The sequence below is a fragment of the Gymnodraco acuticeps genome, unplaced genomic scaffold, assembly GCF_902827175.1.
Source record: "Gymnodraco acuticeps unplaced genomic scaffold, fGymAcu1.1, whole genome shotgun sequence".
Taxonomy (NCBI): domain Eukaryota; kingdom Metazoa; phylum Chordata; class Actinopteri; order Perciformes; family Bathydraconidae; genus Gymnodraco; species Gymnodraco acuticeps.
The window spans coordinates 1,187,114-1,210,086 of record NW_022990398.1 but is presented as its reverse complement, the minus strand read 5'-3'; the positions used below and the strand labels follow the sequence as shown (position 1 = coordinate 1,210,086).

Here is a 22,973-nt window from a genome sequence, read left to right as displayed (position 1 = left end):
CTGCTCTGGAATGTGCTGGACAACAGATCTGTGATTCCTTGCTCCAGCGAAGAACTTCAGTTTATGACGATTGATGGCCGTTTCCCCGCTGAGTTCACATTGCATCATCCTGGTTCCCCGCAGCCTCCGGGGTAATCGCCTAATTCCTCTGTCGTGTTAAATCGCCTCGAACCAAGAGACGCCCCGTAGGGCTTGTTTCACCACGACCAGCATATTCCCCTATTAATCATAGCGGCACGTTGTGGCATTATCTCTTTTGGTGCATGCAGGTTACATAATGGCAACAACAACAAACTACACTTTAGGGGAGGCTTTAAGATAGCAGTGTATTGATTTAACAGTTGGGTAAACAAAGACACACATCCAAAGAGTTGTTTCACTTGAGGGAAATTCTGTTGGCTTATCTCTCCCTCTAAATGGTGTAATGAAAGCATTACTGTAATGTAATAATCCATCAAGGGAAATATTAATTAATGACCTAAAATCAAATATTAATTCATTTACATTTCAGTACATGTATGACCAAGCTCTATTGGAACATGTCCTCTTATGTAGTGCTTTAGAGTGGTGAAGTACAGATGTATATTTGTAGTCCATCCTGGATCTTAGCATCCCATGGGTTCCCTGAACAAAAAGAAATGTGTTTTTTTCAGGAAACTCACAATATAAAAGGTTGGCAAACACACGTTTATGATTCTGACATGTTTTGTTCAGCAGGATTTTCTCCACTTATTAACTAACAACACTTTCGTGATTTATAAAGCATAAATGCAATTGGCAGAAGTTAAAAGCTAATTGTAGACTTAAAACAAAGTACATCATGTTTGCATGACTTCACGTCACCACTAAGCTAAAAGCAGGTATGTGTTCATTGTGATCCAATTTAGTAGTCACATTGAGTCACCACTGTTTTTCGACACATGTATGCTTCGGACATTGACGAGTGGGGTGTTTACTGACGTATTTGATACCATAGAACGAAACGTGAAATTCTCTTCAGCATGTGTTAACCTTATTTTAGGAATCTAACTAAAAACCCATTAAATACACTTTGAGACAACGGATCCAGAAGTGGTCAAATGCCATCTCCATTTAGTGCTTTAGGACTCATTATTGCACCTTTCTATCCAGCTGTTATCGGCTGTCATTGTGGCTTTCTTTTTTTGCCCTATAAAACACTGTCTGTCTAGGGGGAAACCTGAGACCAGCTGTTGTTACAACGTGACAGATTTTCACATATTGGAAAAGTTAAGATGGCCTTGATCCCTGCGACCTCTTGACCCTCACTCACGTCTCCACACAGCCTTGAAGAGATGCCTCGTCTAGGGATCCAGAGGAGAGGCAGAGAGGGAGGCGAGGATTGACATTCAGAGGCTAGGGCTTGTAGCTGGTCCAGCAGACATGCCGGACTTAAAGATTAACACACACACACACACATAAACACACATACACACATGGCCTCACCAGCAGCGGGGCGTGAAGTAGCCCCAGGTGGACAGTTCTTGGAATTGGTTGGTTGGCTCTATTTGAGAACTCATGCCATTCTTTGATGGCTGAAACAAATTCCTTCTGGTTTTCCGTTTTATGATGGAATCGGCTGTATCACAAAAGCACCAGCACAGGTTTTCAGAGGTTATATGCAAAGAAAACAAATAACTTCCTCACTCTCTCACCTTTACTTATTCCCCTTTTCCTTTTTCTTACAACCCTTTAGGTGTTGAGCTCTTTCCTAAAGCCTAAATATGTAATTAAAGCGCAGCAAATGAGGAGGAAGGAAAGGCACGGAGCTAACATGGTTTCAGTGTGGGAGATCATACAGGGGCTGTGAGATTGTTTTAGGTGTTTCCAAGCTGTCAATTTGAGCCATAAATGAAAGCAAAACAACAGTGTGGGAGCCAGCTGAGCCAGTGGAGGCTCAAGGACTTCATACTTTGAGTCTCGGTTTCATTTCAAGCCAACACCACTTCCACAACCTAACTCCTAGCTGTGTACCTGCCTTCCAGCTATCCATTTTCTCTCTAGATCCAACCTACTTCCCTGCATGTCACACTGCTGCTGTGCTCATACTTTCCTCCAGTCTTGTTTCTGTGTGTCACTCTCTTTCTGTTGTATTTTTTATCTGCATTTGATTTTCACTTTTCACAATGCTGAGGAACTAAAGAAACAACAGCCCTCTTTACTTTCCTTTGCCTCTGTTTATCTGTCCAGTTTCTTTATAGTTCCTGATTTTTTCCTCTGCCTTTGCTTTTCTGCACGCCTCCTCTGCTCCACTCATGCATCCCAGCAGTCTAGATTTCCTTTCCTCAGGTTATAATAGTTAGACTGTGAAATCACCCAGGCCCCATACCCCTCCTTTCATCCCTGTGTCCTTCTTTCCCCTTCCACTCCCTAACGTCGTACTCTCCCTCCTCGGATCCCCTCCCCTTCTCTCGCTTCTTATAGCCAATCTTTAATATTTATGACCTCAAAGTTTGAGTAGTGGTTGGGGACACAGCGTTATACCTCACCTATCATTACTTGCATGTTGTCACATACCAAATAAGGTGAGATGAGGGAGTTGCACTACAAGCTGCAGCCCTACAGCGCACAATAGAAGCTACCCAATCTCCTCCGATCCCCCATATTGAAGTGATTAGGCCACAGGAAGCTGAACCTGACTATGCTGACACTTGCCCCCCCCCCACCACATCCTGCCCCAACATCCACCCACGCCACAACACCACCTCTCTATGCTTTCACCGGACTCACCGTGGCAACCGCAAGGCTGATTTACATATGCTGATATGGTAACAGTGGATGGATGAGCAAAGGACGTAGAATATTCAAGAGAGTTAAATGATAACAATATCCTTAAATCAGAGGGGCGGGGACCATTTTGTCTCATGATGTGGTGGCAACTTTAAACAGGAAAAGACAATCTATTGGCCAGTTTCAAGCCTTTTTTTAAAAGTAGGATAACTAGCAGGGACGTGCACAGGTACGGGCTAATGTTGCCCGGGCAACGGCCCTTTTGAACTTTTTGGCTGGCCTGCCCCTCTGGAGAGAGCGATTGTCTTTTTTTTCTGTTGTGGCCTAAGAAACATGATAAGCCCACAATTAGTATTGTAGAGTCATCTGCCCCCCAGTCACGTGTTTACAATCTGACAGCTGAAAAGCAAAGGAAAGTCCTCAGAGTCCGGTCCAGCCTCATATGGCTATGGTGATCATACCAAATGCCTGCCTGGCTTTGGTGGCAAATCCCCGGGTCAATCTGTCCCCGGAAATGTCCCCGTTTTTAAATATGCTTAAATTGATTTTGAGTTCTCTCATAGCAGTTAGAGTATAGGGGACAGACCAGGGGACTTTACTTCCTCTTGACACCGTCGGTTATTTACAAAAAAAACACCTAAATATACTTGCTATTGTGCTTCTGTCTTTCTGTGTCTTCTCATCTGCTCCGCAAACTCCCTCACCCTCTCTCTCTTTTCTTGATCGCCCTCTCTCACATAGGCCTACGGGAGAACACTTCACTGCCCTGCTTCATTGTAGGATTTCTGCCATGTCTCTACTTTAGTTTGACCATCTCTGTTATTAAGTTATGGAATCTAAATAAATAAGTAATTTGATACCTTACCGTTACTGCGCTCATAAAGAATGATAAGAATAAGAATAATGCGTATTGAACTGGTTTAATCAATTAGTGAGTTTATTTAAGGCACAGCAGTTACAACGGTCAAACTACATTAAAACAGAATTGTCCGCATTTTGTCTTTAATAGTTACTAACATATGTTAATGAGGTATGGACCGCAAAACAAAAAATGTCCCTGGTTTTCATTTTTCTTTCTTTAGGCCCTTTTTCTAGTTTAGAGCAATAGCCCCTCCAAATGTCTGTGCACGTCCCTGATAACTAGTGCTTGATTTTGGCATGACTGCTAACATTGTTTTTGGTAAATCATATTAAACGTTTTCTTCACGAATTTGTATATGAATAATACACTCAATGAAAATTAATAATATGTGCAACGATTGTATTTTCTCCTAACCAATCAAATGTATTTTAGCTGAGAATTTCAAAACACAAGCTATGATAAAATGCATGGCAGTTTGAGTAAACAATATGGTGATTAATGTTACCTCGTGAAAGAGCTCTATTGCCCTCTTGTGTTTTGGGGTGGAAAAGCTCAGAATTAAGAGCATGGACATTTATTTTCATTTAATCTTGAGTAGAGAATTTTCCGCTATCATACATGCACATCACAATTGGGATTTATTGGGATTTATTTATATATTTATATTTCACTCAAAAATGAATTACTCAGAAAAGAATTCCAAACATTTTCTAAATACAATTGTCTTTATTAGCGCCTTAAATACCACTTAAATATTGGTATTCTAGAAAGGTTTTCACAGTACATTGGGCATCATAGAGTAGAACAAAATATACTTTGAATTCTTCATTACCTATTCATAAAAGCAAATACTAAAATTTCAAATGGACCTCCTCGATCATTTAACACGCTTCTTCTCTTACATTCAGGTTTAATAAGGCACATTTAGGCATTCAAATATTCTGGATTATTTCATTAGCACTCAGCAAATCTAAACCTGCTCAACCAGAAACTCCAGGTAGCCAAGTCTTGCCCTTCATTTTAGCTGTTATTTATTCTCTATCTGTCTTCCTTGCACCGATCAAAATGTGTCTTTTTTAAAGTATAGTGATTGCTCTCGGTTTGACTCCCGTCTCCGGTGAAAGTGTTTCATTTCACTAATGCAGGAGAGAAACCATCTCACTGAATACTCTGGGGACCGTGGGAATAATCAAAACACTGCCAGAGACAGCGAGGAATACAAACACCAGTTAAGAACAAAGGAAATGGAAATCAATGGCAAGATATGTAGATTTTTTTGACAGCTCGACACGCAAATAATCTTTTGGGAGTTTGCCCTCTGTTCCCTTTGCCAGGTTAAGATAACAACTGAGCGGGGGAATATAACATGCAGAATGCTCCAGAAAGGTCATAGCATCACACCTACTTAGTTTTGTGTGAAGGTGTTCCAAAACAATCAATAAAGAATGTACTGCAATACAAGCAAGGCAGCAGCGCCTAAGGCATGGTCATAGCTATAAGTACTAGCAAACTCAGGAATTCATTCAAAAGCAGTATTATTTAAAAGCTCAACTTTGAGGCTTATGCGCAGTTGTATTTGTCAGTTTGTCGACACTTGAGGAGCTTGAGGAAGGTCTCCATCTTATGGGCGTCTTTCTTGAAGCAGCTGAGTGAGGTATAGTCTCTCATCACGGATTCCAGCATCTCTGGCTGAGCGTCGTTGTGGAAAAGGCCTTGCTCACTGTTTGTGGTTAACAACCCCTCATCCAACATCTGTAGGGACACATTTGGAAAAAAATATTGATATATTACCAAAACTGGCAAGGTTTACTGTTAAATGCTTAATTCAGGTTTGTCCATTAAAGGTCACCTATCATGCTATTTTTAGGCAATAGCACAGGTCTCAGATATATACAAATATATAATAAACATGTCTATGAAGTGTTTTGCTCAAAATACCAAACAAATCACCAATTCTAGCCATGCCTCATATTCCTCTATTTCAGCCCTGTTAGTGCTGATTCGGGCTATAAAGCTTTAAAAAAAAAAAAAAGATGAAATACCATATCATGTTCAAAACCACATCAAGGAACAGTATGGAGCTCAAATGCTTTCTCTCTTGCCTGTTTAGCACAAGGTGAGTTCCTTTTTATATCCTGCTTTTTACACATGCTCTCTCCAGTACAGGTTAGCTCTGAGCATAGCCGCGGGAAGTAGGGGTACTGGAGGTGCTGCAGCACCCCCTGTTGGCGAATGGTGTACTTTTTTGCCGGTTACTATTATGTTCATGTTACTGTTGGAATCTCTCCCCAGTTTTGGCCGCACCCCCTAAGCAGTGGCGGTTCTAGAACATTTTACATGGGGTGGCAAAGGGGGGGAAAGAGGTCATGCCAGGGTGGCATGGGAGGGCGGACAGTACATGGTATTTTATACTGTATATCCTATGTAATATTAAATCATCTCCTAACACAAGTGTTCTTAATGCACAAGAGAAACAAGGTGTTCAGACAAACAAACTAATATATAGTATAAAACAGCAGAAAATACTCATGATACCCTAGAATTCTGTTTACTGTAAGTACAGTAAACGTACTTAATAATATTTAAGTAGGCCTACACAAATGACATCACCCATCTGAACTTTGAATCAGGGTTCAGGGCAAGTTCAAGTCCCACTGTAGTCAGCATGTTGTTGTGTCCCTGGGCAAGACACTTCACCCCAAATTGCTCCTGTGGGGATTGCCCACAGTACTGAATGTATGTAAGTCGCTTTGGATAAAAGCGTCTAACAAGTGACATGTAATGTAATGTATGAAAGGAGAATAAAAACATACCATGTGGTCCAGCTGGAGTTTCTTCTGCCTCCTGATCCCTGCCTCAGTCCCTCTTTCTGACACTTCATCTTTATTCCTCACGTACATTTCTTCTTCTTCACTAATGTCTTCATCTCCTCCTCTTCCTCCTGCTCTGACCCTCCTGGTCTTTTCAGTGAACTCTCTTTTCCTTTTCCTCTTTCTGTTCGTCCTGATCACTACTCATGTATTTTTGTTGTTGTTGAATCACTCCAGCTACTCTGGCCTGCAAGAGTCTACTTGTGAAAAGTACTGGTACAAATGCTTGTATAACTTTACACGTTAGGCCAGCTAATAAGTAGCATATAATAAATATAAAATCAGAAAGTATTTATCAAACGCACATACGCAGCTGTGTTTAGATCCAGTTTGACGGTAAAGGATGTATCCTGGTTTGATTTATCTGGCCTCATTGCTGTGATGTGTAATTTACGTGGATTTAACGCTATCTGTGTAGTATTTTGCAACGTGGCGTCCCAAACAGCGACAGGCTGTTAAACGCTATCGATTCAAACGGCAGCATTTTATTAATATTTTGTTTCAAGCTCTCGTCCTTAGTAAAAACAAAACTAGTGGAAGGGGAAATGCTCCCAAGGGAAGCTGATCCACCTTCAGGTGCTGGGACAGCTCGCTCCCTCTCTGCAGCGGTGTGTGAGCCGCGGTCTGTGTGAGCCGCGGTCTGTGTGAGCCGCGGTCTGTGTGAGCCGCGGTCTGTGTGAGCCGCGGTCTGTGTGAGCCGCGGTCTGTGTGAGCCGCGGTCTGTGTGAACGCCGCTCCGCAGTTTAATGCAGGGCCGTAGCTGCGTTTTTAACGGGCCTAAGATGATATTTAAAATGATTCACTTGTAATGAATGAACTGCTTGTTTCGTTGCTTGAGAAGCTTGTGGACATAGTGTAGGTTTGTTTCTACAAGTACAGTTTTAGGGACACAAAAGTTAGGGGGGCAGCTGGGGGCAAGGCTCTACAGTGGGGGGGCAACTTCCCCCCCATAGATCCGCCCCTGCCCCTAAGTAAAATGACTTCCCGCAGCTATGGCTCTGAGTGTTAGCGATGCTTGCTAATGTAAACAAAGACCATATTACGTCCAAAACAGTCGGCATTGTCTCTGATAGCGTGGGCGTAAGCCAGCCCACATTTCCGATATTATGTCATATCGGCAGCAAATCTGGATCAGCTCCGTTGTACCCCCGTTTTTAGAGATTTGCGCACGGAGGAAAAGAGAGAGGGTTGTATTTTCTGACACTTTGTGAGTTCCCTGACACACCGGGGACACATACTTATGTATAAAAGACATCAAAAAGTGCATTTTGCATGACACTGTAGGTCCCCTTTAAATAGTTGTACTTATAGTAATCAAACATTCTGCTGTGGGTTCTACTCTATGGCAGTCAATGGGATTGTACCCACCTTCTTGATGAGGACCACCACTCCTTGCTCCAGACTGATCAGCTTCTCAGACACCCACTTGGTCTTGTTAAGCAGTGTGTTAGGAGCCACATCGTAGAGATTCAGTGAGGTCTGCAGGTAGACCAAAGGCTCGATCCACGACTGGACCAGCATCAACACAGAGTGGAGCAACCATTTGTCCTGCAGGGCACACAGGTGAGAAGTTAAAATGACTGAACGAATGCATGATTCACTGCACATAAAGTACAAATACTGAACATAAAGTTTTCCCTAGAAACTACAAAACATGACAGAGCTGCAGTAGAACTGTCTTTGGCTTTTGATCACATGCCAGCTACAAAACATTCAGCAGCATCAGTTGGTTGAAATGTCATGGGTGAAGCAGTTGAGCCCGCTTAAATTCCCCTAAGCAGAGCAGACTCCAAAGCAAGTGAAAATGACCGCCATATAAATGGCCATTAAACCGCAGCACAGGCAATATTTCAGAAGAAAGGGCAAAGGATAAATTATTAACATAAAGAAGAGCCTTGCAGTATATGCAGTTTCAAAGATCACATTTACTGTTATGGTGATGATATAACTTTCAATAAGTAGTTTCAATACTGCTAAAAATCCTGAAGTATATTGCTTTTGCCATTTTTACTTGGCCTTTGTTCAGATTACAGTTTAAATCAGCTAAATCACTTCTTCATAGGCATTTCGCTAAGTGGTTCAATCTAGTTTTAATCGTACTTATCAAACTGATATTAGGCTGTGACCAGTTGGACGGTGATCAAAACCTTAGTAGGCACACACAGTTTGAAAAAGAAAAACACTTCTAAGATATTTGAGGACCTTCAATTGTAATTAGACCAAACACTATCATTTAGCAGCTGACAGGGGCAGATGGAGGGGAGGTTCAGTTGCACACTTTGTACACATTGTTTTGAATAAGAAAGTGTTGGCTCAAAGCGCCACTAAAGCTTTCAAAGAGATTATTATTTATTTGTTTAACTACACTAAAGCCTGCACACACATATACAATGACACATGCACAACAACTGGTAACTCCACTCTTATCCACAGAAACAAAATAACACAAGTGCATTCGCCTAGACAAGATTACTGTCTCCTATAACACATATTTATGCACATAAAAGCAGCGTTGCACTCAGACACACACTGTTAACAGGCTAAGATCAAAGGGCTGCAAACACAATTAAAAACATCTCTGGTGTTCAGCGGCCATGTACATACAGAGATCTGTTGGATTTCACTCCTGGAGCTGGGGATGGGTAAGGCTTTGGTGATGCATGTATAGCCTGCTTGGTTCCTCTGGAGCTGCAATTCGAACGGGATGAACATCTCCTCCTAGAAATCCATAAGCATGCGGGGGGGAAATACAAAAGAAAAAAACATGTCAAAATACACACATCTAAGGGGTACATTCATGTGCACACATAGATATGTGTGTAACAATACTACTGATATTTTTTCTCCTTAATGTTAAATCCTGAAAAAAACTTGTTTTGAGTTTATTTTACTCTATTTATTCAAAACTGAATGCCATAAGAAGCAGGATACCAATCTGTGTTAGTGTTTTGAATTATTTTTGTTTCTGGCAGAACATTTAAATGTTTCACTCTAGTACTAAACCTCAACTAAAGAGAAGCAACCCTTTAGTCTTATTTAAACTGATGTAAAACCTCCAGTTCTCATAGGAACAGAATGACAAGAACCCACATAAGGAAGCATCTTGAAAACAATGACAAAAGCTTCACCAATCTCTGCCACTGGAGACTCAGCAGAGAGTGAGACTCATTTTGTTCCGCAGCATGTTCTCTATTGAAGACCTCATGCAGCGTCTTCTCTGTTACAACTCCTACATCATCCCATTTCAAAGACCATTTTTGATCTGCAGCCGCGGAGTGAAGGGGATTCAACAGGCTGTAAAACCTGTGCTCTCACTGCTGCGTTATATCATTATCACATTCGTATTACTGCACTGTAGGTCTGCTTCTTCAATAAAACATCTTTGGCTGAGAAGAGAGATAGAAGATTACTTTGAAGCCTGGCAGTGAGGCGATGATCATGTCGGAATCAAAAGCAAATAACACAGAGTACCTAACAGAGAGTCCAGTCCTTCAGGTCCAGCACAGTGTGGGAAAGTCCAACAAAAAGTACTTTCATTGTAGAACTCATTCAAAGTGCTGCTAGACTGCAGGATGGATAGATTACAACATAAAAATAACATATCTTGGGAAATGCAAAGCTACTGTAACTTATGAGCGATATATTAACTAGCCTTGACATGTGGATAAACAACCAAATGTAGCTGCTCTTGTTTTTTTCCATATTATTAAAAAGGTAAGATCATGCAGCTTCTCAAAAGCAAAATTATGCATTTCTGTCACCGTAGCTTTTGCCTAAGGCTGCGTTTCCACAGCACTGCTTTTCAAAATGCTGATTTCACATTTCATAAAAATATTTTTTTGAAACAAACTCATGCCCCACATAGCTGCGATGAATGGATTACCTTTCATTGAATCCTCTCTTTCTACATACAATGAAAAGGATTTTCTATTTTCTAGTTTGAAGAGGGATTCAGTTTCTCCTGAGGCTATACACTGCTATAAATATGCCTTTACAGTTTACTGAAGGAGCCTGCGGATGTAAAGGGTCCGCCGACATGTTTTTCCGAGACAGAACATGAGCGCGAATACTCATTTTGGGGTTCTACTCACAAACAAAGAGCATGATTCTTCTGAGACACGGTAGATGAGCTCGGCGTGTTGGATGACTCGGTCTAGAAGCTTCTCTTGGGAGATGGAGGGGCAGCGGTTGACGCCGCCCTGATCTTCCCTACAGTCTAGGGGGATGCTTACGGTTTGCAGACAGGGCCAGAGCAATAGAGGCCATACAACGCTTTGCATGACTGAAGACAACCAAAAATAAAAAGCACATAGTGAGACATCAAACGGAGTGTTATGAATGAGAACTGTTTTGATTTTAATCTGTCCCAACAACTACAAAAGTTTTCTGTCAAGTGTGATGCATTACCTGTCATCTTGTTCATTCTGTTCATTCTGTTCAGGACCTTCCTACCTTTTCTGTCATCCTCACTCCATTTATAAAGCCTGATCAGGCCATGAATAAATAATACAGGGCATTTTGGTCTTGCGTAGGTTCTTGTAAAAAGATGCTGGTCTTCCCAAAGCAATGCATTTATGTTCTCATGCATTATACTAAAAAGGTAACTTCAGTCACTCAAAGCAAGGCCGAAATATCTTTCTACCTGATTTAAAATTACAAACTGGGATTTTTCTAATTATTTCTGGCAAAACTAAATCTGTATACAGTAAGACAATAAAAAATAAAAAAATCTGAATAACTGTTATGTAGGTACATTTATATTCCACCCAGTATCCTGATACCTTATGCCAACAAATCCAAGAATGAAGACTGAGACTGATTAGATTTATCAAACAAAAGCTCAAAAAAGGAATGGGCTGAAAAATCCTTCCTTTCAGCGGAGTTAAGTGTGTAATGTAGATGTATACATGGATGACAGAGAAAGCTGCATAAAATAGAGAGCGTAGAACTGTAGTCGACACGACAAAGAGAGCCCGACAGAACGAGATTCAGAAATCACTGAGATCTAACAAAACCCCTCAAATGTTCCTTTTTAAAATGTTGACATTCATATTCCATCCTGTTCAGAAAACAGGGTGTTTGAGAGTAGCTCTGCCCACAAGCTATGGTTTCCAAATTGTAATTAGCTGTCATAGAAGGAAGCACACGTTTAGTAGTAATCCACGCCTGCTTGATACAGACTCCATTAAATGCTACATTTCCTTTCTCTCGATTCACTTTGGATTCTTGTGTTACTGTAAATTGAAAGATTAGGGGGGATGAATTGTCTCGCAATAAATCCATCTGTTTATTTTGAATGTCAATTATTGGAGATTTCTGCTTCGTACACATAAAATATAATGTTATCGTCTGTTATCATAAAGCCTAAATAGAAGGACTGAGGATTTTTTGTTTGTAAACAGGGATAACATTCAATAGGCTTAAGCGTAAATGTTTGTTTCCACAGTAAAGCATGTTTAAAGATAAGCTAAAGACAGACAGGATCAGAAGGTGGCAGCTGAGGGGTGTAAAGTTACTGAGAGATGGTTTCCACTTGTGCATCCTCAAGACACCTGAAACCTCACGACACATATGCCGACCCTTTCAATATGAAACAATGTTCTCTTCTCATCACCTTTCTGTTACTCCCACACTTGTTCCTTCTCCTCTTCTTCGTGGCTTAGCAGGTTGTTTTTTTTAAATGTAAGCACATCTCTCCGAAGCATCTTGTCTTCGTCATGTTATTCCTATTACATCTACTGGAAATATGTGCAGGTTCATTTACAAAACATCCCAATTAATGTGATATCATGTCATATTGCAATAGTTCAATCTAATCTGATTTGTTTATCAGCCAAAAAGGTATATTTAGTCTTTGTAGCACAACCTTATACAGGTTTAACCTAATTTCTCATAAAAATGATATACGAAAATGAACGAAGACCTTTTTCTGTGCATCTGCATTTTTTATAAACATTGCTTTATAATCTATACGTTTTTTTTATATTTTAATTGGCAAAACCCCATCATCGCAGCGTTGCCAAGCTTATTCTTCCACGATATAATGTGTTCACCTTTTTCACACATTTGCTATGAAGTCTGTGACACTGTCTCACTAACGTTGTATGTTCATTTCATGGGGTAATGTTTTTTTGTGGTTTTAATGTTGTCCATGTAAAGTGTATTCACACATGGGCACAGCTGCTGTGCTTGTATCTATCTCTTTTTTTATTTATGAAGCAATTTCTGGTTTGGAAACTAAGGTGAGAATTGCCTTCAACAAAGAGTCACGCAGAGATATGTATTAATGAAAAAACATGAAGTGGAGAAACTGTGTTAGATGGAAAATTGCCACCAAACCTTTGTTTCTATTTGCACAAACAGATCCCCATGTAATTTAATGTCTGGCACTTACAGTATGGTATGTAGTGTGTTATCTTAATTTCAAAGCTGTCCATCTGGGGAAGAAACAAACAGGGAGTTGGTGCATGAAGTAACTTGAATATGGTCAAATCAGGTAGAAGAAAAACATCTTCTACCTGTTTTAAATGTGAAACAAGGGAGTGTAAATACAGGAGTCACAGTGTACATATGTTGATATACACATTTTATAAATCATATTGGCTCACCTTATATTAGAGCCTTTTTTTTATTTGTCTTATCGGATATTCTTTCAACAGACAACGGTTTTGCAGAGGACACTCTACTTTGTCGTGAGCACATTCACAATCTCAAGGTACAGTAATCTATTCATGTCCACTGTGTATCTCCAACATCTTCGTGTACAAAACCCATCCCTTGACCTTGAAGCAACTTCTGTTTGCTCCTACAGTCCATTGTGTCACAATAGTACCATAGTATCTGGTGCTTTAGATGCAAAGTGCGCATAAATGGAAATGGATGCCTCTCACAGATTCAGTTTGTTCTGGCAAATGATGTACATACTGTACATCGGCCTGTACTATCTCAAAATGTCCTTATTTATTGTCCTGAACAATATCGTCAAGCTAAACCTCAGTATTGGTGTAGTGTGACACATGTTGGTCAGCTGATTTGGGTTCCATCAACAAAAATTGTCTTTAAATGTTTGGAATTTTTGAATATGAGACATACATCTTTGAAGCATGAATGCAATCGCCAGAAGAAAGCTAAGATAATAAATTAACTACATCACGGTCGCATGAGTGCGCATCTCCACCGCTAAGTTATGTCTTGGCGTGATGACGTTTAGTCTTTATTTATTTTATTTTTTGGTGCAACCAGTTCCATCATTTTGAAAAGCTGCTAATGTTCCCGGGCTGGATTCGTACCCTGTTCCTCGGCTTTTGACAATAATGAGTGTGGTATATACTGAGGTGTTTTATAAAATAGAACAAAATGAAAATATCTTAAGCTTGTGTTAAACAAAAAAAGTTAACTTTGAGACGAGGGAACCAGTAAAAACGTTTTAAAATGCTAACTAATTTCGGGTTTTAGGATAATTCCTGCACTTCTCTTGCCTTAGTCGTTTGAATAACAAGATTTCCTCTCATGTTAAAACCATGACTGTACAGTATGCCATGTATGTCATGCTATATCCAGGCCAGCAAGAGAAAAGGACAATTTAATGGGAAGAAAACACACATATTAATCAGTGTGTTTCCGACAGACTTCACATGCTTGCTGATGGTTGATTGGCAGCTCCTAAATTAGGACGCATTGCTCCCCTGGTATGTTTGTGGTGCTGTTTATATGATCATGTGAGAGAGAGAGATAAGAAGGAAGAGAGCGCTGTATATACTAAAGCAGTCAAGTAAAGAAAAGGCAATTTAACGGTCAGGGGAATACTACACATACATATCTGCTTACATCAATGCAAAGAACACTGTATGTTGGTGGGATTAAGTGGAAATCAATGGGATTCTTTTTTATCCCTTGATATTTGCCAACCCTTAGACTGGAATTTGTTTTGGCATTGTTCCATAAAGAAACATACAACATTACATTTGGAAATATATACAATTTGTGTGTACTTTTGTCCATTATATTTTCATTTATATTCCCATTATTCTTCAGTATATTGTTTTATTGCAAATAAGGTCTGCCTTGAAAATTAGATTGTATTCTCAATGGGATTTACCTGAGACAATAGAAGTTGTAATTGCAGAAATGCAAGATTTACACAATATTACACCCTCCAAACTTCAGAATTACAACACTTTTGTTACCATTATCCTTGTTTGTGTCCTCATCTTCTGGCAGGGAATATACAAAAAGGTAAACATATTCACACTTTCAAAGAGATAATAGCTTTTATCTGGATTCACCTCATGAGTGTATTTTAACTGTCCCTAGCATTTTGTACAATCTGTGTGCAGTCAGGTACAGCATTGTGTGCAATGCATGACAAGTACTGAAGGCATTATTCACTGTTTAAGAGTGACAAGAACTCAGCAGATTTGAGCAGCTTGTCTTATAGCCGATTCCTCCTTTTCTTACCAGCTGTCGTGTTTTTGATGTGCGACAATCTAACCACAAGTGGCATTAAAACACACAATATTATCGTCTTCTTTTCAGGCTTCAAAGGAACTAAGTTTCTTGTGCAGTCAGCTCTCACCCACACTGTAGCTACCAGCTGAATTGTCCATATTTGTCTGGGATGATGAATTATTATCATATCATTTTAAATGAGCAAAAGAAAACAGTTGGAGGATTAGCCCTAAGGTCTGTTCCGTGGCTATCTTATTCTTTCATGAAATGGAGAAAACAGGCATTTCTTTTAATGAGAACTCGAGACACTCAATTCTGTAGTGCAATATCAACAGTCCTGAGGCATTTGGGAAAACTATAAATTCACATTTTAGGCCTTTTTATAACTGTTGCAATTGGGTCATTGTGTTTGTTTGTTTGTTTGTATGTACAGTATGTACAGTATGTGCAGTGTGTGCCTGCGTGTGTTTGTAGGTTTTAGCATTTGCATTTAATTACTAATTTGCATTTAATTCCTTTGTATCCCTTGCATGTAGAAGACAAACACATTTGAGAAATGTGTTTTTAAAAACAATTATCAATGTAGTGTGAATTGCTTGTAGCAGATTTAATACATATTCAATAACAATTGATTTAATTGAGTAGAATGCCAGCAATATGTGGCTGCTTGGGGCATGTATACAGAAAATCTGAGCAAATTGTTTTGATATACTCTCATAATCTGAAGTAACTAACGAGTATAATCTTATTCAGTGGCTTAAATACTTCAATCACATAAAAGCACGCACTTACTTTGGGAGGCGCTGGTCCTCAATATAAAATCCAAATTCCTCCTAAAATGGAGAACAAAATCCCAGATCACAGGGAAAGGCAAAGTGTTGACCTACTGGGACTGGTGATCTTGTGGCAACAGGACTGGTGGACATTTCACATTCTTCAGATGCTGCTTGCTTATAGAAGGAAGGGGTTATAAAACAGCAGGCAACATTTTATCAGGTGATAACCTGTTTAACATTGAAGACACAGTGGGGGAAAGTCCGTAGATAACATATATAACTTTCACATTTTTTAAACCAGGGAGGTCTCACCTGAACTGATACCAAACATTGATGAATCATATTATTACAATGAATACAACCTGACACACAATGGCTTACATTTCACTAAACAATAGCCAACTGACCAGGAATTAAGTTACAAAACGTAAGGATTTGTTAAACATATCAATCAATCTTAGAAATCCCCGGGGATTAAGCCTGTGTCTATAATGTTATTGTGGCGTACATATTTGTTATTGCTTATCTGTTTTTATCTTCTTCTCTGGGGGAGGGCAGAGAGGAAGGGGGTTATAGCGATGTAGAGTTATAGAGAGACATGGTCCTGTTGTTTAACTGAGCAGTTGCTAAATTAACATACATGTTATTATAGATGCAAACATCTGGGTCTCCATTGTGTTCTGCTGCTGCACTTCATGTCTTCTGGATAATACAAATATTAGCAGTCCTCGGGATAGATGGAGTCCATTTGTGTCATTTCTGAGATTTTCCAGAGCTGTGAAGCATCCTTCTAACTGTGCTTCAGTCATTTCACTCCTTGGGGAAAGAGCATATTGATCCTACAAAGATGTTCTTATAGCATTTACTTTAATATCAGTAATTGAACTGAAGGATATACTTCAAAAATCTAGCAAACTTCTTAACCATTATTTCGTTAAATGTCTTTCATAAATTTCTAAAAGTAGAGATAATTAAAATACAATTGTTTAATTACTTGTACATTTCAAGTTTAAAGCAATAATGTGTCTTTTCAAATCAAAATAAATAACTTTTTTTTAAGCAATTTATTTTAATCACAAGTGAACAAATACAAAACATAAATGAATACATTCCTTATGGACCAAGGGCTGCCTCAATTATTAATAACAATGGAGAGTTGAAAAGTGTACAGCCTGCATTTCAAAAAATAGTACAGCAGATAAGGCAAAGACAATCTTCTAATGCTTTAGAATGCTAATTTCTAATTTATACCAATTTGGTTTATAATTAGTGTGAAGATGTGTGATTCGGTGTGTGTGTGTGTGTGTGTGTGTGTGTGTGTGTGTGTGTGTGTGTGTGTCACCTCACACACACTACTGAAAATTAAGCCTCACACACACTACTGAAAACATCTGGCCTTGCACACACACTACTGAAATCCTCTCACATTCACTACTGAACACCTCACACACACACTACTGAAAATTAAGCCTCACACGTACACACTACTGAAATCCTCTCACATTCACTACTGAACACCTCACACACACAATACTGAAAATTAATCTCACACACACACTCCTGAAAAACATTTTACTGAAAGGTTCTCAGTAGGGAATGTGCATGTGTTTCACCTATGTGTGTGTGAGGGGATTCTTGCTGTAACGGAAGTCATTCTTGCTGTAACGGAAGTCATTCTAATGTAACGGAAGTCATCTGCTAGTGGTCTCTTTGCTAGCCCCGTTAGCTTAATTAGCTCCAGGCTGCTACTCTGACGTGTTTGTTGTGTTGATGCCTGGTGGAGTATTATTTATTGAAATATCGCACTTATCTTATGGCTCTGCGGTTCAAACAGACCGTCTATGAATGCAGTTTATTCGGTAAGTGAAATTCAAGCACTTTATTTGTTACTTGTCTTTTTATTCAGCTAACAAGCGAGACGAAGCTACATCTGTGCTAACGATGCTATCCGTAGCATACAAGTTAAAACATAAGAGAAGTGTAAAACATTAAGAAGGATTATACTGTAAAACATAAGGCTTCTCGGTGAGGTTGGTAAAATAAGGTCATGCTTGTACATTAGTTAGTTTGCTAGTTAGGTAACTGTATGCATTGTTATTGTTAATTTAAAATAGCTATGCTCGACGATGCAGACAGCTAGCGTCACATTAGTGTTGAAGAGCAGAGTATGAGATTAACCCATAGATTAACCTCACTATAAGATCTGTGTATCTGAAAAATATGAATCTCACATTTCCAGTTGGTTCCAGAAATAACGTTGAAGTAGATATTGCAATATGGTTTGTTGAGCTGGAGTTGATTGTTGAAGCTTACTGGTTAACGTTCATCATATTAAACGAACGAACCCAAACGTTGTTGTTTTTATTAATATTATTACCAATACTTACTTAGCATTTTATTATCATAACACTGGAGAAACCGATTTATTGTGGCAGCAGAACGTGAACATGTAACTTAATGCCTGCATTTGAGGACGAAAAATAGCTCAGTCAATGCTTTAGGGACAAGGAAATGATTTATTTAAATATTAGATATGACGTTATGTGTGATTCTGTGACAATGAAGCTTATTCATTGCATTACATTTGTTGAAGTTGTTTGTATTTTACCCTTACGTGTGTGTTACAAATGAATGTGAATATGGCATAGTACAAATATTTAAATTGACTGTCTCATGAAAAACGATTCTAAAATAAAAAGGACCCCAAAGTGAGTCAGCAAAACTTTCAATAATAATCTAAGGTATTGAGTTTTGGGATGTTACTTGCATACAAATCTATAAATGCCTTAAGGTTTCTAAAACATATAATATGTGGTCAATTCAACAGTGGACCCAGCAAAGATTCACATGTTTGCATGATTTGTTATTGATTTGTTGCCATTACTTAATTTTAATAAATTCAAGTCAAGCTTAGTTACATGTGATGGTAGCTATATGATCTTACCTGTGTGCCTCCTCCGCAACCAGACTGTATTCAAACTCTTAAGTACCAGTTCTATCTACTTTAAACAATTAAAAAGACAAAATCAACTACATTTATTGATATACCAATCTTTATTTTTGGGGCCTCTTCTTCTTTTAAATTAAACTTTCAGACATGAGATATTGAAATACAGTAATAGTTTTGTCTATTTAAAAAAAGAATGAGCCATTCCTTACAGTTAACTTCATATTTCTTATTGTCTAAAGCATTTATGACACACATTTCCCCCTCATATTCACAGTGTGGATCAATTGAGACAGCGTGCAGAGACTTTGGGAGAAACCTCAGCATGACGGATGTCCTGTCTGTGGGTTTGGCTGGAGAGGACTGAGGTGGAGAGGTCTTTCTCTGGGAGGAGGCCCAGGCCTGATGAAGAAACCCCCTAACTGCATCTGTGAGCACATACTGGGCTCAGCTGTCACAAACAAATGATGGTCCTGTTTGACTTTGTGTTCACAATAAAAGTGTAGTTTCTTAGTGAATGTCCTGTATTGGTCTTTAATCTGAAATCAGCTTTTCATTTTCTTCTTGCCCCTCTGAGAAAACGGTGAGGCAGTTGTGTCCTTCAGGTATGTCCTTTCCTAACAGAAATGACAAGAAACATATGACATTATTGCAGAGCAAGTGTGTTATTTATGAAAGGTTTGTTTATTTAGCGGCTGTAGAAATAATGTATTTTTTAAATTTTAATGTGTTTTTTTAATTCATCACTTTGTACTACAAAGATAATCAGATTATGAATGAACAGTCTGCAGTTAATCAACATTAAAATATCTTATTAAATAATATTCAACTGCTCGGTTGTCTCACTGCAAGAACCACTTTTACCACGTCTTTTACAGACAATATGTAGAGACAAATGGTAGCAATTCTCACAATGTAAAATAATAATTGCCTTAAATACATTGAAATGTGAAAGCTGATTATAGTTGTTACTTTATCTATTTAAACCAGAACGTTTCTCGATTCTTTGTACAGTATGAAAGGAGTCTTTGTACCTTTGAGTCCATGCTGAAGTTCACTGATGTTAGGAATAGGTCTGTCTCTCGTGGTCAGCATCCTCTGGTCTGTCTGCATCACCTGGACACTTTAAACAAACAGATGTATATGTAAAGTAACAATGTGTTGGTCACAGACTTTTTTTTACATGCAAATGTCATGTGATAATCTTTTTGTTATCCTTAAAAAAAAGTGCTGGATATCAAAGCCCACACACACGTAAGGGTAAAAGACAAACATCTTCAACAAATGTAATGCAATGAATAAGCTTCATTGTCACAGAAGCACACATAACGTCATATCTAATATCTAAACAAATCATTTCCTTGTCCCTAAAGCATTGACTGAGCTATTTTTCGTCCTCAAATGCAGGCATTAAGTTACATGTTCTGCTGCCACAATAAATCGGTTTCTCCAGTGTTATGATAATAAAATGCTAAGTAAGTATTGGTAATAATATTAATAAAAACAACAACGTTTGGGTTCGTTCGTTTAATATGATGAACGTTAACCAGTAAGCTTCAACAATCAACTCCAGCTCAACAAACCATATTGCAATATCTACGTCAACGTTATTTCTGGAACCAACTGGAAATGTGAGATTCATATTTTTCAGATACACAGATCTTATAGTGAGGTTAATCTATGGGTTAATCGCATACAGTACTCTGCTCTTCAACACTAATGTGACGCTAGCTGTCTGCATCGTCGAGCATAGCTATTTTAAATTAACAATAACAATGCATACAGTTACCTAACTAGCAAACTAACTAATGTACAAGCATGACCTTATTTTACCAACCTCACCGAGAAGCCTTATGTTTTACAGTATAATCCTTCTTAATGTTTTACACTTCTCCATTATGTTTTAACTTGTATGCTACGGATAGCATCGTTAGCACAGATGTAGCTTCGTCTCGCTTGTTAGCTGAATAAAAAGACAAGTAACAAATAAAGTGCTTGAATTTCACTTACCGAATAAACTGCATTCATAGACGGTCTGTTTGAACCGCAGAGCCATAAGATAAGTGCGATATTTCAATGAAGAATACTCCACCAGGCATCAACACAAAAAACACGTCCGAGTAGCAGCCTGGAGCTAATTAAGCTAACGGGGCTAGCAAAGAGACCACTAGCAGATGACTTCCGTTACATTAGAATGACTTCCGTTACAGCAAGAATGACTTCCGTTACAGCAAGAATCCCCTCACACACACATAGGTGAAACACATGCACATTCCCTACTGAGAACCTTTCAGTAAAATGTTTTTCAGGAGTGTGTGTGTGAGGTTAATTTTCAGTAGTGTGTGTGCGAGGTGTACAGTAATGAATGTGAGAGGATTTCAATAGTGTGTGTATGACGTTCATTTTCAGTAGTGTGTGTGTGAGTTGTTCAGTAGTGAATGTGAGAGTATTTCAGTAGTATGTGTGCAAGGCCAGATGTTTTCAGTAGTGTGTGTGTGAGGATTTCAGTAGTATGTGTGCAAGGCCAGATGTTTTCAGTAGTGTGTGTGTGAGGTGTTCAGTAGTGAATGTGAGAGGATTTCAGTAGTGTGTGTGCAAGGCCAGATGTTTTCAGTAGTGTGTGTGTAAGGTGTTCAGTAGTGAATGTGAGAGTATTTCAGTAGTGTGTGTGCAAGGCCAGATGTGTTCAGTAGTGTGAGGTGTTCAGTAGTGAATGTGAGAGTATTTCAGTAGTGTGTGTGCAAGGCCAGATGTTTTCAGTAGTGTGTGTGCGAGGTGAGTTTGAATTTTGGCCTACACGGCCCTTCATAGGAAATGGTACGTTGCTTGATACCTTAAACCAGACATCATACAACATGAATATATAATGAGGATTTTAACACAGCATACATGTGTTCCCCCTTTTTAAGAATTGGCACCACACAATGCCAAAGTAGAAGACCACATCATCTTTCTCCTCTTTGATTTCTGTTGTTTGACTTAAAACTGCTTTCTCATCAGAAGCCGGACCCTGGAGACTTGTGGATGACAGTTCTGGGCTGATCCATTATCACTTTCCCCCCGGCTAAATTAGCCCCTCCCTTCAGACACATGCAACACTTTCTCCTTCAGACGCAATCTCACACTAACTTCTCGACGTGGTTGCAGCAGGAGAAGCACTTCTGTGTCTCATGCACTTACTCTCCCCTCCCTCCGGGGCCTCTGGAGGAACACACCTGCATGCATAAAAACAACAATTAGAGAGTGATCATGATGATCAGTGGTGATGAATTCAGCTTTGGAGTTTGTTATTTTCCAGTGGGATTCGGTGGCAGTACAGAAGAGAAAAGCAAAAGCAGCACAAGTATGCATGTCTTGCCACGATGCCACGTGTCATTTTTTTGACAAGTCTCAGGGATAAAGAAAGCAGGCATAAAGCTTTAAATCAAATTGGTCACACAGCCTTGCCAATCACTCTGGACAACATATGCAGGCTCACAACCAAGGTGAAGCTGCTGTTACGTGTCTCGGCGGTGAGCAATCTCCCTGTGCTCTAAAATGGAAAGGAACCCGTTACACACCCACAGCTATTGAGGAAGGGATTTGCGTGGGCCGAGGTACAACTATACTCAATCGCCACTGTGGGAGAAGCTTTAGCTTTGCCCTTCTTCAAAGTGAGATTTACAAAAAGGAAATGCTCGGCTAGGTTTATTCTAAAGAAGCTCCTTCCTGGTGGGAAGACAAAAGGTACTTCACACTATCCTCCCTGGGGCATATGTACTCCAAAGCTCCACTTCTCCGCTTTACTCCTTATTCTAAGTACATGTTCCCCCCTAGAGTGCACTGCACTTTCTCCCGCACTTGTCTCCCTCCTTCAATCGTTTTCTTCTTTTTTTTTTACCTACACATATTTCCCTCACCTAATTTCACTTGTCTTCTTCCCATACACCCCCGCTGTCACACATACATACACACACATGCTTTTGCATCACCGCACTCGTTCTCATCCCCGCTTTCACCTTTAAGTTTCTGCCTCTCTACCTCCTGCTTCCCCCTCTCCCCACTTCCTCCCCCTCGTCTCTCTGTCTGTGTTTAGCAAAGTGTTGGCTAGCTCGGAGCAAAACCCTCTATTAACAGACGCCAAGGCCAGATGGCGGCTCAGAGATTGGATCACATCGACTGAAGGTCTCTGTGAGTTCCTGCATTCCCTTTTTTTTCTGGGCATCTCAAAAATAACTTGCACTTTAGCATTTCACCTACTAACCCATGGGAGACTTACTACAATTACAATTTCCTATCAGCTCAGGAAATAATCAGAGAAACTGAAAATACTTGTATAATGT

At 39.4% G+C, this 22,973-nt stretch overlaps 1 protein-coding gene across 1 annotated transcript; it reads right to left on the bottom strand.

Moving 5' to 3' along the window:
- Positions 1-4,316: 4,316 nt before the first annotated feature.
- On the bottom strand, positions 4,317-15,857 carry smtla (somatolactin alpha). Its single transcript, XM_034224754.1, has 6 exons — positions 15,721-15,857; positions 12,875-12,917; positions 10,572-10,762; positions 9,085-9,198; positions 7,849-8,028; positions 4,317-5,362 (listed from the first exon to the last, which is right to left on the bottom strand). The coding sequence occupies exons 2-6, from the start codon at positions 12,915-12,917 to the stop codon at positions 5,171-5,173; spliced, it is 720 nt and encodes a 239-aa protein (XP_034080645.1). The 5' UTR covers positions 15,721-15,857; the 3' UTR covers positions 4,317-5,170.
- Positions 15,858-22,973: the final 7,116 nt, after the last annotated feature.